The sequence below is a fragment of the Natrix helvetica genome (assembly GCF_964273705.1).
Source record: "Natrix helvetica genome assembly, chromosome: 2".
In the NCBI taxonomy this organism is placed as follows: Eukaryota; Metazoa; Chordata; class Lepidosauria; order Squamata; family Natricidae; genus Natrix; species Natrix helvetica.
This window is the reverse complement of record NC_138552.1, coordinates 196,951,602-196,970,702: the sequence shown is the minus strand read 5'-3', so window position 1 is coordinate 196,970,702 and position 19,101 is coordinate 196,951,602. Positions and strand designations below refer to the sequence as shown.

At 38.6% G+C, this 19,101-nt stretch overlaps 1 protein-coding gene across 1 annotated transcript in view; it reads left to right on the top strand.

Moving 5' to 3' along the window:
• Window positions 1–18,729, top strand: part of ARHGAP18 (Rho GTPase activating protein 18) — a 67,245-nt gene extending 48,516 nt beyond the window's left edge. Inside the window, exons 7-15 of the mRNA XM_081945866.1 lie at window positions 313–404; window positions 1,980–2,057; window positions 4,117–4,276; window positions 8,003–8,085; window positions 9,231–9,437; window positions 10,387–10,551; window positions 14,068–14,192; window positions 16,459–16,520; window positions 18,293–18,729. Of these exons, the coding sequence (XP_081801992.1) occupies window positions 313–404; window positions 1,980–2,057; window positions 4,117–4,276; window positions 8,003–8,085; window positions 9,231–9,437; window positions 10,387–10,551; window positions 14,068–14,192; window positions 16,459–16,520; window positions 18,293–18,384 (1,064 nt within the window). The 3' untranslated portion in view covers window positions 18,385–18,729. The remainder of the gene's footprint in view (window positions 1–312; window positions 405–1,979; window positions 2,058–4,116; window positions 4,277–8,002; window positions 8,086–9,230; window positions 9,438–10,386; window positions 10,552–14,067; window positions 14,193–16,458; window positions 16,521–18,292) is intronic.
• The last annotated feature ends 372 nt before the right edge of the window (window positions 18,730–19,101 follow it).

Sequence of the window (19,101 nt, the reverse complement as noted above, 5' to 3'; positions counted from 1 at the left end):
AAAAAGCAACGCTATTTATGTATTTCAGATAATAGCCCATGTCTAATTTTAATTAAGGTTTTTTTCCTCTTCCTTTTGCCCGTGTTTATGTGTGAAGTATTTTTCCTGCATATTTTCATAAAATCGTTTTGTCTTCTCTTTAACTGCATGTTTAGTAGGCTTTATTCTTGAAAAATGACAATTTTGTAATGGGGACTGTACTGAAAATAACTTTTCTGTCTGAACATGAAAATTAAAATAAAATAATATTTTAAAATGCTTTCATGTCACCACTTAATGAACCCCCCTTTCCTCCCCCCCCCTTTATTACAGAATCTGGTATTTTTGGTGTTCCACTCTTGGTTTTGCTAGAACATGATCAAAAGAGAATTCCAGGTATCCGGACACCATTTATCTTTCAAAAAGTGAGTAGGCTGACTGATGTCCTTTCATTCTACTTCCTTGAGCTTTGGGATTGAGTCCTGAAAGGTACTGTATTTTTTTAAAAAAAGACTAACATTTTATTATCTAGCAAAATATTTTTTTACTACGTATGGCATCTTTTTATGTTCAATGCCTTGATAAAATTCTTTCTTCTCTCTGTTGGATCAGTGGGCAGGTTAAACAAGTTGTTCTTAACTTCTTTTCACACAATCATCAAATTTGTAATACAAATAATTGTGTCTTATCTGAGAATGATCTCCCCAGAATTTTGCAGAATAAACCAAGATCACATGCATATTGCTTAACCTTCGTAGCACAAAAAGAGCGGCGAAAAGTGGGGGATTAAATAGCAAAAGGAAATTATGGAGAAAGGGACCTGTGTCCAGTTTAGGTTACTGCATCAATTGTAGCCCTACTTGGGCCATGGTGTCCTGGTGATGATAACACAACTATGTGATTAGATTACTGCAATGTACTCTTATAGAACAATTGTTGGGGAAAATTTCAGAAGTTGAAGTTGGTCCAGAATGAAGGGATTAGATTGCTAAATCTCACTATCTCACCACTGCAGAGTCACATTGATTTTCATACCACTTGCCTAAACTACTTATTATCAGTCAACTTCCAGGCCCAATTCAAACTTGGCTACTGCTACAAAGCCATACATGGTCTAGTTCCAGGTTACATCATACACTGCCTTGCCTTAGTTCTTTTGGATATCTCAAGGGGCCTATTGACAGTCCTATTTCCCTGGAATTATAGGGATCTTGGGCAAATTGGGGTCTTCTATCTTGGCTTCCATGTTTTGCCATATGTTTTCCCTGGAGGTGTGTATGGCAATAATACATTCCTCAAGGCAACGAAAACATCCCTGTTTCATTATGCATTTGGCAGTAGCTGATTGACTCTGGCAGGTATAAATGAAATAAAGAAGAACTTTGTAAACTGGCATCAAGTTAGATGCAATATCCAGAACTAATGTAAGCTGGGCAATACTCTTGCTGTCTCTGTGTAAATATTTTATTTTTACATGATAACATCTACCCTGGACTAATTCCTAAAGATAAAAATTCTGCACTTAAGTCATCATTAGTAAAAAGCCTCATTGAGCAGACCTGTTGTGCACTTGGCTAAATGCATTTGATTGGGCATTTATGAACTATAAATTCTCTTCTGCATATAAAAGATTTTTCATTGCTTAATATATATGCAAACAGATCTCTCCTCCATCCCAATATTTTACCTGAGTCAGGAATGGGAATGAGTCCAGAGCAGAAAGCAGGAGATGAATTTCAGAAATCGATAAATAAAGTCCATATTCCATGATGTGAGGTGGCTGTTCTCCAAATTGATTCTGGATAAACGTCACTTTATGCCCACATGTTACAATAGCAGTTGTCTCTTTTTAGCCTAAAGACATCCTGTAGTTGTGGTACTGCAAAAAAAAAAAAGTGCATGAAACAAGGGAGGCATATATGCTGAAATTGTTATGATAGTACCAATCTTTTTACTGTTTCATGATATGTCTGCTTTCTGTTTTCCATTTTTATGTTCAGCTCATTTCTCAGATAGAAGGGGGAATGCTGGAAACAGAAGGATTGCTTCGAATACCAGGAGTTGCTGGTAGAGTAAAGGTAAAATGGCCCTTCAGCTTAGGAAAAATGGTGCTGTGTTCCTTGACAGTGTTTGGTTCTTTGTTTACATTTGATAATGTGTGCTCAGTAGCAAGCCTCAAACTCAGACCTTTAAATAAAATTGTAACTTCTACTTATTCATTTTAAATGACGTAGCAGAAGTGGGTAGAAGCTACAGAGCAGATTGTCTGCTTGCCATTTTATGACTTCCAGAACTGACTGGTTCAAAACTATAGATGTTATATGCAAATCAAGACTATACACCCACTTTCACACACACACACAGATATATAAAATTACTGGAATTAAATTAAAGAGTGGCACTGAAGAAATCATTCCCTGTCATTTTACTCAGATGTTGTCCTCTGTATGGTTGCTTTCTCCCTGGGTACAAGAGTTTTGTGCAGTCGTTTTATATTACTGCTTTTCTAACAACTCATCATTCTCTATCGTATTTTGAAACTGATTTTATTTCTGTAGCTTTTGAACATTCATAAAATGTGAATTATAAAGCAAAAGCTGCAGACTGGACAAGTAGTTTATGCAATTTAAAAATACATGCACAATCTAAGGAGGTGAAATATGGATTCTTGTTGACCTGGCAAATGGCTGAACTGAAGCAAGACATGAAATGTGCATTTTATGAAGTGGTTTGGGGGGAGGATCAGCAAGTGGCTTTGAGACAACATATTAAAAAAGGAGACATCAGGCAGAGGTTGCTTCTCTTAGGCTCCCCGAATTACATCCAAATCCCTTGTAAAATATTGTCAGAGAAGGATTTGATCTGGGATAAAGAAGACAGATAATATAATTGAGATAGTAGTCTTCATAACATAGAAAGGTGTCTTATATCAAGTTGTAGAATTGTTCCATCTTGTCCCAATGGACTCTCTGTTTTGATAGTTAGGGCTTCGGGCAGGCATCTCTGCAAATGCCCTACAGGATAGAAAACTGCACATACGGCCTTTGGACTAAGATCAAAAGCCTTCTGCAAGACATCTGCTAAAAGATACAGCTGCTGCTTGAGCAGAGTGACACAAACATAAAATGAGCTTGGGCTGAAAAAGGAAATTGGAAGTCTTAGAGAAACAAAATGCTAGAAAAAAAGATAGGGACCAGCAGTATCTCCAAAAGGTGTCAAAATCTGTAATTAGGCACTTCAAAGCTGTGTCCCTGTTGTACGTGCAGTGGACTTTTGATACTGATGCTGTACCTACTATCTTGTAGATTTAAACGTGGGTAGGTGCTGTTTTTCTGGCCCCACCCATAACTAGTTTGCTGGGTAGCCTTCCAGAAGGGTCTATGACAATTTGCCATGGTCAACATGCTACGGCCAACTCACCACGGTTAACTCGCCACAGCCAACTTGCCACCGGACAATTCGCTGTGGGCCAAGAGTTACACTAATATCAAAGAAATGGTGGAGTAGAATGATTAAAGAAAGGGTGCAAAAGCAGGGATTGAATGAAATGTGAATGACAAAAATTAAGAATATTTTTATTTATTTATTTTGAATAATTAAATTGAATTGTTAAATTGTCCTGCGGCTAGTTGGCCATGGCAACTTGGTCCATTCTGCTTCCAGGTTTTAAGAGAATGCAGCCTGTTCTAGAGTAGTACCAAAATCCATCCACAGTCTTTTTAATTATTTGAAATTTTAAGAAAGGAATTCAGAAGCATCTCCACATAATTGATTTTAAAATTTAAAACATAGTGTATGTGTGTTTTGTTGTTGATGTTAACTAAAAGGATTTTTGGACAACTGCTTCCTCTTATGGACACTATTACTGTGAAGAAGAAAACATACATGAACTGTGGTTAAAATGAAAATCCAGACTTCTGGTGTATATGGCATTGCACACACAAAAAGCATAAAATTACATATTTTTAGTAAAAATCCTAGAAAATATTGTAGCAATCCTGATGTATGAGAGGGGAAAAGTGACACAGTTTATTACATTTCATGCGCTACTTTTTTCATGCAGGTTGTAAAGGACAATGTTTTTAAATATGAAATGCCACCCTCACAACCTGCGTTCCTTTCTCCTGTGTCACTTAGAACCTTTGCCAAGAGCTGGAATCAAAGTTTTATGAAGGGACTTTCAACTGGGATAGTGTCAAACAACATGATGCAGCCAGCCTTCTAAAATTCTTCATCCGAGAATTGCCACAACCCTTGTTCACTGTGGAGTATCTTAAGGCTTTCCAGGATGTGCAGAGTAAGTAGGGGTGGGTTTGTTTTTTTTCTTCTTTTGGTTCACTGTTGAGAGATTACGCAGAGTCACATGCTGAGCATACAAGATAAACATGGCTCAGCTCAGCCTATCAGATGCCTAGATTAGGCAACCACCGAAACTACTGCGTACACTTAATCTTTATTGACATATAGGTCTCAGATTTCTAGTTTCTAAATGTCTATTGAAGGAACAGGCTTCAATGCCAGCAGAATTATGTAGTCAGAGACTTCTTATTATTTGTTCCTTTTCCTCCAAAAATCCCAAACCGTATCCCAAATTGCTCCCCGGTCTGTGGAACAGATTATCAGGCAGAGTTAGGGGCTTCCAGAAGGAGGAATCATCATAAATTATCTTTCTCTCATTCTACTATAAAGAGCCTCTGCTGGATTAGGGAGTGTCCTACAATCAAAACATATTAACTGTCCCATGAAATAGCAGAAAAACAAAACAAAAACACTTCTAAACACTGGAAACAAATGCAGAGAAGTACTTCTATTCATTAATACATCTTACTGGTTAGTATAGATGAGTTATTATTTTCAGAATAGTCAGAGGCATTTGCAAAGTGTCTTATAATTAATTGCAATACAAAATGTGCTACATTATAAATTCTAGGAGCAGGCTTGGAAACAATACAGAACTACAGATCCTACCACCTCTTACCAAAATGCTTGTTGGCTGAGGCTGCTGGGGGTTGTTGTAGTCATCAGTAGCTAGGGAGCCCTAAGATCTCCTTACACTTACTGTAGGAGGCCATTTAGGTTCCTTTCGAAAATGTTATCATTTTATGTTTATCATTCTTTTAAGAAAAAATTAACGTCAGGCAGCTGTAGACTTTGAGCAGTTCAATAGTGATTTTTTTTCACCCCTTGGCTGCACGTACCCTTGTCGATTGCTAAGCCTTGTTCACAGTCCACAACTGATGTGATACAATTTTCCAGATGACAATTTTCCGTTAACTTACTAGCATGGGAAATCTACTTGCATCTTTTTCTCCCTCTTTGAAAGAGGTTCAAAGTAAGCTGGAATCCACATTCCAATGAGTTCATCTTGCATTTATGGGTATTTTTTTTTCCCCATTGGAGAGAATTCTGCCCCTCCTTCCATTTAGTGCTTTCCTCAGCCTAATTAGGGACAAAGCCCTTCAGTGCAGTTTTGGATAAATGGTATTCTCGTATTATTTACTGCCATGCAACCCCCTTGGGGCTTTGTGGGATAACACACTTCATAATGTTTGCAAGAATGCCCTTTACAAAGTTTATCTAGCACTATGATAAACAGAAGGATTTTAGGCTTCCAAGTGTATTTATTAATACTTCTATTCATTCTTTGCAACCATCTCTATATAAACCATTAGACAAATGCCCATAAATTAATATGAATAAATACATCAAATGTGTTGGTTGGGGAAAACAGATTTGTGGAATTTGTAGTGCTCTTTGAAGTTGATTATTTGTTTGCAGAAGTTTCATTACCTGACTAGGTAACACCTTCAATGCTAGAAGGGAGTTTGGTCTATGTTTATAAGCAGTAATTTGTGGGGGTGGAGGTGATGTTTTCTCTTTGATTCCTTGCATAGATTATTGTTTCTTGCTTGATTGTTCAGGCGTTAATCCATGCATATCTGGATGCTGATTGCTGGAGAGATGTTCTAGTGTTTTTGTTTTCTTCTTAGCTCTTTTATTGTCTCTTTTGAATGCTGTGTAGATATAGTTTATTTCTATGTGTTTGTTGATGGCTGATTTGTCTGATTGCCAAGCTTCTAGGAATTTCCTAGCATTTTTGGATTTATCTTGGTCGAAGATGCTATGGTTTAGTCTGTCATGTGGTAAAATTAAGGACTTTTCATTGTGTCTTCTGATTACTACTTGGTGTTCCTGTATGTGCTCTGCTAGCGTCCTAAAAAGTGGTTGTTACAATCCTTATACTGTATGTTGTAGAATGAAGACGATGTCTGCTTTTTTTATTTTTGGGCTATCATGTCTTTTGGTTTACTTAAAGATGTTTTGAAGAACTTTAGTTCTGCTATAGTGAGGCTGTATAGTCACGATTGCTAGTTATTTCTAGGATGTTTTTGATGTATGGTAGTGTTAGTGCATGTGACCCTCCTGAGCTCTGTTTTCACTGTCAGAAGGTTGCAGGCAGCGGTGGCAGCCAAAAACGGACCTCAGGAGCCCATTTTTGCTGGCAGAAGCACCGTGGGCCAGTCCTTCACTATTTCCAGGGCCGCCCCACGGGCCAGATCTAAGTACCTCATGGGCTGGATCTAGCTCCTGGGCCTTGAGTTTGATATCCCTGGTATAGATGGTCCCTTTCCTTCTGGTTACTTCATTTTCATGTCTGTGTTCATCTAAATAGTATTCTTACTCCCACTTGTGGTAGTTTGGGTTTTTACACCAAGGATCCCACAAATCCAATCATAAAGTACATATATTTTCTTCTATTAAAAACAGAATTCCTTTTTTTTCTTTTTTTGAGAACAAAAGTTAATTATTACTCACAGAAGACTGGAAGCTCTAGAGACAGCATAGTCTTGGCCAGTTTGAAAGAGGATGCTGATTGGCTGAGGATCTCTGTTCTCAGCAGTTGGCTAGCTGAGAGTAAGACAAGTTTTTGCTAAAGATGCTTTCTGCAATTTCCAGGTCCACCAAATTATATGTAATACCTAATTGTCGAATCTGTTTGAAATCTATACGTTGTGGGAAAAGCATGGGTTATTGTGATAGTATGTTGAGAATTATTAGCAAATGAGGAAGCAGTGGTGTGGCAGATCTTTTTATTTCTAGAGTTACACGTTAGTTTCAGCTATAGATGCTATCTTTTTTATTGCCTTATCAGCATTTGTTATATAAGCTCTTCCAGTGAATTAAATGGAGACACTAAGTAATTGGTATTAAGGCATAGTTATTAGTTTACACTCACCTAAAAGATTTGCACCATTCTGCCAGACTTAGAATATACATATCTGTACTGTGGAAAGTAGAGAGAATAAGAATGTTTTAAGGTTGATTTATATCTGATTCCCCCTGTCTGCATGACTGGTTTTCAGAATTTTGTGGTTATCCCCATTGTTTGTATATGTAGATATTTTCTGTAATTGACAAGGGCATTTACTGAGTGTATTTCAAGCAGGCATTTTTCAAATTTGCTTAGTTTCTGTCCTGAAAGCTAGATTATACAGTACATAAAAATATTAAGTAAAATATAGGCGGGGAAAATTGTAAGCATCCTGAACATTGCTGATAATAACATTGCTGTTGGCTCCTACTGATAGTTTTAGCAATCGTGCAGAGTTTGGCATTCCTGGATCAGCATCACAATTGATTTGGTAATAATTTGCACAGGAAAGACCACTGTGTTTCACCGAGCATCATAAACTCCCTCCAATTCATATGCATAAACGGCAGATGCATCTGGGAAGGTGTTCTCTTTTATCACATGTTTTTTTTTTTAATATCAGGAAGCATTGCCCCATGAAACAAAATAGCTAAAAGAAAAGAGGTTGCCATTATTTGAGACCTAATAAATCGCTGAGTAGCTGAGTCGTGAAAAACATGAAATCTGGAGCTTTTGTTAACCCATTGTCACAATTTAAATCTTTCACAGCATTTCAGTGAGGTTTGTTATATAATTTCATGTCCAGTAATGTCATTGTGGAAAATGCAAAATCATTCCAAAATTGATACACTTTGCACATTTCCTTGGCAGAGCTTCCAACCAAGAAACATCAGCTGCAAGCGCTGAATCTTTTGGTTCTTCTCCTCCCAGAGGGAAACAGAGATACACTCAAGGTTAGGCATTTGGTCTTATTTTTAAGTATCAGGATTGGCCATTGATAATTCCAGAATAAAAGTTTGCTTGTTAAATTAAAAACGACCACACGTTCTGATCATCCAGGTCTGCTGCAGGTTGCTCAGTTGGGATCCAAATGATTTTGGAGGCATAAAATTAAGATGTTCAGTTTGGAGGTTCAGATAACAAACATGAAAGCAACCTGATATCTTTTGCTTACAAAAGAATCAGGAAGGACATGATAGAACCAGTTATCTTAAAAGATGGTTTTTTTCTTCTTCTTTCCATTCTCTTATAGTAGAGGATAGACAACGCCATCTTAAAAGGATAGTTGCAGCACGTATTTCCTGCATTGAGTTTGTGGGATGATGTGGGAGGGAAGTTATATTAAAATGGCCTGCATTCTAGTTGCCATTGTTATTTTTTCCTGCGTAATTCACCCCAGGGCTTCTGGAGGGCAACATAATAATTGGCAAGCATCTAGGGCTAGGCCTTGCAAAGACCAACATAGATAGAATTCGGACAATCTGATAGTGTGACAATTGCTGTGTTTGGTTAACCCATATATTCTCTAGAATAAAAGCTACTTTAGTCCCTCTCTTTGCCATATTACTAAAATACTGTATTTTTCAGAGTATAAGATGCACCGGAGTATAAGCCCGCACCAAGATTTTGCAGAGGCAAATTAAAAAATAGTTTTTGCACTCTGCAAACCTTCCAAAAACAGCTCAATTTTTGCAAAAACAGGCTCATTTTGTGTCCAAAAAGGGCATGCATAGTCTTTAGGAGGCTTATAGAGTGCTCCTGGGGACTGGGGAGGTGAAGAAAATGAGCCAAAAAGGCCTGTTTTTTGCTCACTTTTGCCCTCTCCAGCCCCCAGGAGCACTCTGGAAGCCTCCTAAAGGCTGTGCATGGCCATTTTTGCAAAGGGGGCAGGGTTTTGGGAGGAAAAAAGGTAGATCTTATACTCCGAAAAATATGATAGTTAAACACTTGACTTTGATGTTGGGCATCACCTAGTTGCATCACCAAAGAAATGCACAAAATGCACTCGATAGATGTAGTTAGCATCTTTTTTAAATAGGCTGTTTGAATGCAAAGATTGCTCATACAGCTACTTTTGAAATGGTTCTCTTGTTTTCAGGTACTGCTTGAATTTCTTCAAAGAGTGATCGATCATCGAGATAAAAACAAGATGACCCTAAAGAATGTCGCCATGGTTATGGCGCCAAACCTCTTCATGTTTCATGGTTTGGGTGCCAAGCCCACAGAACAAAGCGAGTTTGTTATGGCGTCTGGGACAGCAAATGTCATGCGCTTTCTGATTAAATACCAGAATCTTCTTTGGACTGTAAGTTTGCTTTTGTTAAAAAGTGAGTGTTACCCTGAAAGAATCGTCACAGAAGCAGTGGCCCACAATTTTTCTGTCTTAGAGACAATGTGGTTCCTTTTAAAATGCTATAACTGCTGCATTAATTATATGTGAGTTTGAGGGAAAAGATGCCTTTTTCTTTTGATTTATATAAAGACCAAATGAACATCTATCCAAATTTAGAAACAGGTTGGTTTTCTTTGTGCCCATATTAATCAACAAGCCAAAAATTAATCCAGTTTTATTTAATCCAGTTAATGCATAATCTATTTTCCCCTTGGAAACATTTGCAAAATAATGTATTATGCATTGGTTCCTTTAATTTGATTATTCACTCTTCACACAATTCTTCTCATTTTGTCAACTGTTTTGTTTTTCACAAGAAACTGTAACCTTATTAAGCATACTTAAGTATTTAGCATACTTTATACATGGTTCTTAATGAAAACAATCAAATTTTCCCTTCTAGAAATATATTCATGTAAAGCTGTCTGAGAAACAACAGTCAGTGTCTGAATCCTTTTGTTTATGAGATTTTTTTAAAAAATTGAGTGTCATCACAATAGGAGTAGTTGCAGTTGAGATTTAAATGTTTTTGGGAGTTGTGGATTGCACAGAAAGGCCAGGTGCAATTGTTTAAAATACTATGGCACCTGGAACTGAGGCTGTTGGCTAGAGGAGTATGGTTTGCTACCCAAGGCAAACTATTTGTCCTTAAATATAGAATATATCACTCCACTGAGTATGTAGCAATTCGATATTGAAATAATATGTTTCACTTTACAAAAGAAACTTCACTGGTACAGAACATTAATGCATCTGCTGTTCATTTTTAGTTTTATTGTTGGAAAGCTTCCAACAGATGTTTACTAATGTCTTAAGGGAGCAATAGTAATGTTGCAATAAAACATGTTGTCTGTCTGCCTAGATTCCTACGTTTCTTGTGAACCAAGTAAGAAAGCAGAATGCTGAAAGTCAGAAGAAGGAACGAAAGGACAAAGCAATGAGGAAACTTCTGAAAAAAATGGCCTATGACCGAGAAAAACATGAGAAGCAAGATAAAAGTATCAGCGATCAAAAGAGTGGCAATGATGTAAGCAAACAACTTGTAACAAAAACCCACAATTCCTATTTCAGCTGTACTCACAGGGATTAGAGCCCCAAGAACAAAGAAAGTTGTATCTCTTTGGAGTATCTGGTGTATTTAACTGTAGAACCTCCTTGTAGTAAATTGTAGGATAATTGCCTAGTCTCTCAATCATACCTGTGCACTTCCTTACATTTTTAGAGTTCAAATGACCACCCTAATCTGAACAAAGAAGAGAAACTAATCCTTACATTTTGAGCAATTGCAATAGTGACACATTAGGAAGTTATGAAATTGGGGAATGCTGGTATAATCTGCTTGTAGATGAAAAAATATATACAGCTACCTGGGACGCAAAAAGTCTTTTTATTTTATTTCTCAGCCATGCTATTTGGGTTAAAGATTAAACTATTAGTACAGTTCCAAAATAAAGCAGTGTGAAGTACTTAAAATATAGGCACTGCATACATACTGCATATTCTAAGCAAACTTTCAATTTCTTTAGCTGCTTGGTATACTTTAAAAATCAAAACTGTTGCTAGAATATATACTTTTTGTTGTTTGCCACCTGGATAACTTTGGATAATGATATCTATTAAAATATCACCATACTATTAATATGATGCATAACAGAAATCAAGCCAAATATTTCCATATTATTTTTCTGAATGTAGATTTTCTTTCAATTATTCCACATTTTCTAACTGAATATTTATAATCTTATGGATTGGAGCCATCTTGTGGATACATTTAGAATTGCGTGGACCTGAGCATTTTCTTTTTCCTATTGAAAACAAATTGGTGTTCCTGGCCATGTTCACAGTGATGGAAATAGTCGTTTTTGGTTCTGTGGACCGAGAGCAGGAGTGGATATCTGATAGCCTGAGTTACATATCCCTTTTATGGCCCCCAGCAGTGGTCTTCATTTATTATTAAAAGTTTGCTTAATTGTTTCAAAAATACTCCCAATTTAAGAGAAATCAAGCAGAAATCTCCACTCTCCACATCTGGTCCTACATGTTCTGGTCCTACCCCCTTTGCATCATCTCTCTTTTGTTCAGCTCTTGCCTTCCTAAAACAAATTAGGCAGGGGTCTTGGCAACCCAAAGTTGGCCCATCCAGGTAAGAGAAAGACGCCCATTGGGTCATAATGTAAATTTGCACGTTTCTGTGTTATTTGAAACTTATGATTCTGTTATTGTATTCCTCAGTCTTTAATTCAAAGACAATTTGAAATTCCATGTGTGGTTACCTATTTTGACTTCTGTCCTCTGTATTTCTGCTATTTTGTAATAGCATTTTTGTTTTCCTATTCAATTAGTTCTCAACTATTCATTCAGCGGCTGTTCAAAGTTATGGCAGTGCTGAACAAATGATACTTACACCCAGTTTCCAAAGTTATGGCTGTTGCAGTGCCTCTGTGGTCCTCTGATCAAAATTTTGGCACTTGGCAACCTGCCTGTACTTACAATCTTAGGAACACTTCAACGCCCCCTACCAGCCTATATTTCCCCCCTCCTCCTATTTCTGTCCTTTTGGCCATCCTGCATAGTGCTACCGGGACTGAAATAGAAGCTGAGGCCTTCCCTCAAGGTCTTTACTTCAGTCCCAGTGCTATCCCTGCCGAGAAATACTGCCTCAAGTCCTGTGTTATGGTCAGTGCCATAATGCAAAGCCCCATCCACACCATTACCCTGCACTCTGAAGGCTTTGCTGCACCTCGCTGCCTTTTGCCTTATTTTTTCTGATGCTAGTGAGGAATGCCTGGTGTGGCCCTATGGAAGGCAGTTGCTGGGGCTGTGCCAGGCCTTTTCACCAAGGCCGCTCATGACACCTCCAAATAGAAGAGAAACAGGACCAGCTGTGGGGAAAAGATTGTTACGTTTACCTGGGGTCAGCAGGACCAGTAGGATGACAGAGCAAGCAAGTGCAGGGTGGTGGTCTGACATAGGCTTCCCCAGCAGCATGAAGCTGAGTCCTCGTCCCGATAAACCCCCTTTGTTTAATTAACAGTGAATTCCTCTCCAGCAAAATCCTGGCCCAGAGTCTTTCAAGATAATTCACAATTACTGACCTTTATCAGGTTTGGAGAGTGGCCAGGCCGATATCTTTCAGACGCCGCAATACTTGGCAAGAATGCAGGAATGAACTAATTGTCTCCTGCAAACTCCCCTCCCCTTTCACTCCTCTTTTATTCCCTATGGGACGGGCCATTCACCGTCCACCTGTGGCCTTATTCCCAAGTCGACCCTTGTTCCTTAGCTGTTCCCTTCATCTGGCAACTCTGCACATGTGCACGCTGGGAACAGGCTCCAGCTGTTCGTCTGCCACACTGATCTCTGACTCCGAAGGCAGCTGATAACTGTCATACGGCCCTGGCCCACTCTCTGCCTCCAACACAGAGCACTTGTCAGAGCTTTCCCCAGATTCCAGGACTGGTCCGTGTTCCTCCCCAACCTCCTCAGTGTCCGAATCTGCTGACGGCTCCACTGGCGGACCACAACAGGTGGCAAGGGCTGGCTGGGTGATAGAGTGAGCTGGGTGTAGGGCAGAAGAGCCAGCAGGGCAGGCAGAGGCAGTAGAGTGCAAGATGACCAAAGGCCAAAGATGGGGATAGATAGGCAGGTGGGGCAGTTGTGAAGTGTAAGCAGTCCCTTATCCTTCAAGCATGGGGCTGGGAGGGAATGGCTTGGATTGGGATGGGTCCTCACCTAACAACCTGTGGGATTCAGTTAATGACAGCAGCGGGGACTGCTGGGGTTGTTGTTGTCTATCAAAGCATCACATTGTGCCTTATAACTAATCCCTTAGCAGAATTTCCAAGTAGGATTTACCAGTCCCAATTACTGTTGAAACTCAAAGACTACCTATATCTTTAAACCACTAAACTACCTAGATAATACCTGCTTTCACATTCTGGCACATGGAACCAGAAGTAGTGCGCGATGATTCTGAATTACACCCTGTATCTTCATTTGAATAAAATGCTGTATGGCACATGTTGAAATTAAAATAGTGGGTTTCTTTTATACTTGAAGGTAAGATAACCTCTTTCTGAATATGAAATTTGAAATCACGCACACAGTTTCATATTTTGGAATTATATTCTATCAGAAGGTCGAAATGGCATTTGGTTAGAAAATTAAAACTTGATCCCCAACTGCTTTTTAAGAGTGTAAGATTCTAAAAGGGAGAGTTCCCCCCCTTCATTAAAAAACTGGATCTGATTCATATATAAATATGTTAGTTTAAAAGCAGGCTTTTAATATGTAGCTTCTAAATTGGTGGTTAAAAATCCACCATCCCATTTGTGAATAAGTATGTTCCATTGCTCTGAAAGCTAATTTTTAAAATTGCTTGAATTTTGGTAAATTGCATTGTGGGGGGAGGAAACAAGATAGGTTCTGCTTTGCACAGGACAAAATGCCAGATTTGGGCATTCAGTCTGCACAGATTTGGAAAAAAGACCTTCTCAAAGCCAGCTGCAAGGTGCTATGTTCCAATTTCATTATTGCTTTGCAGGCTGATATTCCAGAGGGAGTAATACGGGTTCAAGCACCTCATCTTTCCAAAGTTTCCATGGCAATTCAGCTGACGGAAGATCTAAAAGCTGGTGATATTGTTGCCAGGTTCCTCAGCCAGAAAAGGTAACAAGCCTGTCTGCCTTTCTCTCTCTCTCTCTACTAAGCCTGCCATTTTATGAAATGTTAATTTTGAACTCTACCAAAGCAGGGAATGGACAGACGTAATTAATTTTCTCCAGAGGATCAATGGTTGACCTTGAAGTAGGGGCACGGAGGGGGGGGGGGAAATCAATAAAAAGAAAGTTTTTAATAAAACCAACAGTAGTTGGCACTGCCTGTGGAAGGAATCACCAAGGTATCCATTGTAGGCAGTGGTGAAATTCAATTTTTTTTTACTACCAGTTCTGTGGGCATGGCTTGGTGGGCGTGGAGGGGAAGGAAATTGCAAAATCTCCATTCCCACCCCAATCTGGGGCCAACCAGAGGTGGTATTTGCCAGTTCTCTGAACTACTCAAAATTTCCGCTACCGGTTCTCCAGAACCTGTCAGAACCTGCTGAATTTCACCCCTGATTGTAGGCTCTCATCTGTGTTTAAAATGTTACCTGGCTGAAGAACTGCACCAATGTTGCTGAGATATGTTCTTCCACATAGCATTAATTAAAAGTGAATGCCGAGATAGAAAGGATTTTTTTAAAACCCCTTAAGAATAATTGTGCCAATGTAAAACAGATTTTGGATCAATTTTCACTTGTGATGAGTTTATGCAGGCATTTGTATTCAGATATTCCACTGTAGAAGAAGGGGAATTTCCTTCTGATTACACTCCCACTTTTAAAGGGGACTCTGGAATCCCCAATAATGCTCTGCTTTTCTCCTGGGGAATATGAGAAGGACACTGGTTCCCTCTTCTTTACATGCAGTGGGATCTTTTGATCTATACATCTTATTTTATGGAAGAGTTACTTCATCATAGGGTGTCAGGTTGCTCTCGTGAATATACAGTATTCATTTCTAGTGTCTCTTAGATCTTTAAACTGATTCATAGCCTGAAATATTGGAAGATTCCCAAGAGTATAAATAATAGTCTGCTCTCCAGGATTTAAATATGCAGTTCCATTGTTGGTTTTGTAAAATGGAAGTGGGTGACCTGCTTCATTTCTGAAACAAGGCAGCTAAGCTAGCTTTAGCATAGAATCTACCATGTTTCTATAGATACTGATCTATAGGTAGTTCTCGTTTAATTATCACAACTGGGACTGGCGACTCTATAGCTAAGTGACATGGTCATTAAACAAGATATCATATGCCTACGACAGACATGTATGTATGTATGTATGTATGTATGTATATATGTGTGTTTGTGTGTGTGTGTGTGTGTGTGTGTGTGTGTGTGTGTTACAACCCTTGGTATGCCCAAATATGGGAGGGAACTCACTGCTCCCCCTTTCTGTCCTTTGGCTCACTGCAGGAGACCATCCAGGCAGAAAAACCATATTTTTTTTAATGTTGCCTTTTTATATTTGTGTTGTGTTTGTGCTGATAAATAAATAAAGGGAGACTAGTGTAGATCTATTTCAAGCTATTTAGCTCTCATCAGCTAGCCATACCCATGCCCAGGTTCAAATCCCAATAAAGGTATGGCTAGCTGATGAGAGCTAAATAGCTTGAAATAGATCTATACTAATCTCCCTTTATTTATTTATCAGCACAACACACACACACACACACATATACTGTATATGACTTCGACTTGCAATGTTATTGCTGCCATCTGTATTGAGTCTGCTTGTTGGAAATTGGCTTATACATGTGCAAATGGCAACCACGTGACAGTTGTAGACACCCATGGATTGTGAATCACATGACTGCAAGGACCCTTCACGCAACTTCAAAGGTAATTAAACAAAGCAATCATTAAGTGAGAGCCACCTGACTTGAAAGTATATAAAATGATTGGCCCATTCAATTTCTAAAAACAATTTCAGAACATGTACTATGATGCTGGAAGTATGTAAAGAAACTATGAATACAAATTAATTGGATTTGTGTTAAATAATGATATCCAGTCAAAAGGTAGCAATAAAATTTCCTGGGTATTTTTTGTTTTTTTAAAAAAAGGGCAGAATGATTACTTCTTTGTGAATATATGGATTTTTTTTTCCAGCTGATTTTCCTCTCTTGTAATTCAAGGTTGCAAACAGCTTCTTTTCCCATAATCATTCAAGTGTGATATGTTATTGCAGTAAGTTAACAGATGGGGAAAAAATAATTTTAGTGCACTTGCAAACTCTGAGCCAGCAGGCCATTTTCTGGTGCACACTATTAGCTTTCAGTCGGGATTTATTTGGGATAATGGCTGATCATTTTCTTCACTTTTATTTTGCCAGTGGAACTGTAGAAGTTTTGAAGAAAGAAGAGCTGTTTTTACATGAAGTAGGAGGGAATATTGGTAAGCCTGTTAACGCTGCTTAGTTACGATGGACAAATCAGGTGGTTTATTTTTCCTTACCAGATTATTTAGAACAGGGGTGTCCAAACTTGGGAACTTTAAGACTTGTGGACTTCAACTCCCAGAATTCCCCAGCCAGCCATGCTGGCTGGGGAATTCTGGGAGTTGAAGTCCACAAGTCTTAAAGTTCCCAAGTTTGGACACCCCTGATTTAGAATCATTGAGAACAGAAGTGACACTCTGCTCAGTGAAAGAATTCAAAATAAAACATTCCTGATATGCTACTATCTCACTTCTATTTCAATATATTTGGGAAAGAGGCATTCATTCTTGTTCCGGGCAATTGATTTTATTAACAAATGGTTTTTACTGTTAGATCCCCTCCCCTAATATTCAGGAAATTATGTGCTTTCCTGTCAACTATGGAAATTAAATCTATTAAGAGCCATGCTAAAACCTTTTTATTGATGGACGCCTAAACACTTAAATAATTGTACGGATAGTCCTCGACTTACCACCACAACTGAGCCTGCAATTTCTGTTGCTAAGCAAAAAATTTGTTCAATTACATTTGCCCCATTTTACGACCACTTAACAGTTGTTAAGTGAATCACTATAGTTAGGAACACGGTTGTTAAGTGAATATGGCTTTGCTTGTCAGAAGGTCGCAACAGCTGACCACATAACCCCGGGAAATTGCACCCATCATAAATTTGAGTCAGTTGTCAAGCTGCTGAATTTAGATCAGGTGACCATGGAAATGCTGCAACAGTATTTAAGCATGAAAAATGGTCATACGTCACTTATTTTTAGTGTTGTTGTAACTTCGGACGGTCGCTAAATGAACATTTGTAAGTCAAGGACTACCCGTATATGATCACACAACTTTAGTCTTCCGCATGATATTAGCTGATTCCAGAGAGAGATGGGCCTGTGGGAGTGGAAACTACAACAAGCTGTTGTAGTTTGTCAGATGACCTTGTTCAGAGGTGGATAAGGCCAGGATAAGGGGCATGCATAAGCGCACCAATATGCCTACCGTCCCTGTCCTACTGTCCCCACTTATTCATATCCATTTCCTGTATTCATAATCATGTTTATTCTTATATCTGTTATCTTATACATGCTTAAATAAATAAAGTGCTGATTTTGTGTATCTGTAAGGATTTATCCCCAGCAAAGACCCTTGCACTATGCTAAAAAAAAAAAAGACTTTTGTTAAATTTTACATTCAGTCACTGTACTATTCAGCAGAGAAGAAATTTTTATAGATTAGAATCTGCTTCCATGAGCAAATAGTTTTCACTCAGGGACGATGGGGTAAGCAGGGACCATTATGCATAGCTACCATCTGGAGAAAGCATGCATAGAGTGCGAAGGAGAGATTCCCAGTCCACAGATTGAGGAATATTGAACATGCCACAATTGTTTTCCAAAGGTGGTTAGAGGCTGGTGTAGTTATGGCAATTCTCCCGATACAGCAAAGTGACTTGTGACAAGAGCAAACAATTATTTAAATGCTTCCATTTCAGAAATCAGGCAGGAATATCAGCCAGAGTTAAGCATCCCTTAAAAGTGGAATGATCACATAAAAATGTTTCGCGTATAGCATGCGATATTGAAGTTACAGTCCCATGTTGGTGTCTTGCCCGATTTTATGACTTTGACAGAAAAAAGTTCCACCCTGTTCGGCGAAATTTCCTCTAAGAAAATCATTAATTGAAATCCTTATTTGGTATTTTAAGAGTTCATATGATATGTTTCCATGACAGGTGAACGATGCCTAGATGACGACACTTTCATGAAGAACTTATATCAGGTGAACCCAAATGCCGAATGGATTATAAAATCAAAAAATGGCTGAAGTTCTGAATCTAGAAAGAGACTTTCTGCAACACTGTGATATTCAGATGCAGCAAAATAAAAAGACATTGAATTCATTTGAGACTTAGATGAGTTACCTTACTGAGGAGTATTGTGCTACAGAGTTAGCTTCTTCTTCTCTCAAGTAAAGGACAGCCACTGCAGCAAAGCTAACAGGACAGGAAGCTTTCTGATCTCACTGATTTTGTTGGAAGGACTGACTCTGCAGTTCTTGTTATAAACACCACTGTGCCTTTGGTTTGGTCTACTGGATTATTATTTTCTTCAGGTGGTTCTTGACAGAGCTAGAACCAGTTTTCTTAATAAAGATGTGTATTTAAACATGTGTATAAGAAAAGCATTTCTTCATTGGTTCAGAACATCCTCAACTGTACTTTTCTGTCACAGGAGATGGTGGTGGTATAATATGCACTATTGACATTAAACAGGCATTTGTTTGTTTATACTAGTTCTGTAACCTAAAATAATGGTTGTTATTTCTAGGAATATATTTATTGAACATAATGTGAATGATTTGATACAGCTTTCTTTACTGGGTAGTATTTCCCAAGATATGGGCAGGGTGGCTCAGTGGCTAAGATGCTGAGCTTGTTGATCAGAAAGGTCGGCAGTTCAGCGGTTCGAATCCCTAGTTCCGCATAATGGAGTGAGCTCCCATTTCTTGTCCCAGCTTCTGCCAACCTAGCAGTTCAAAAGC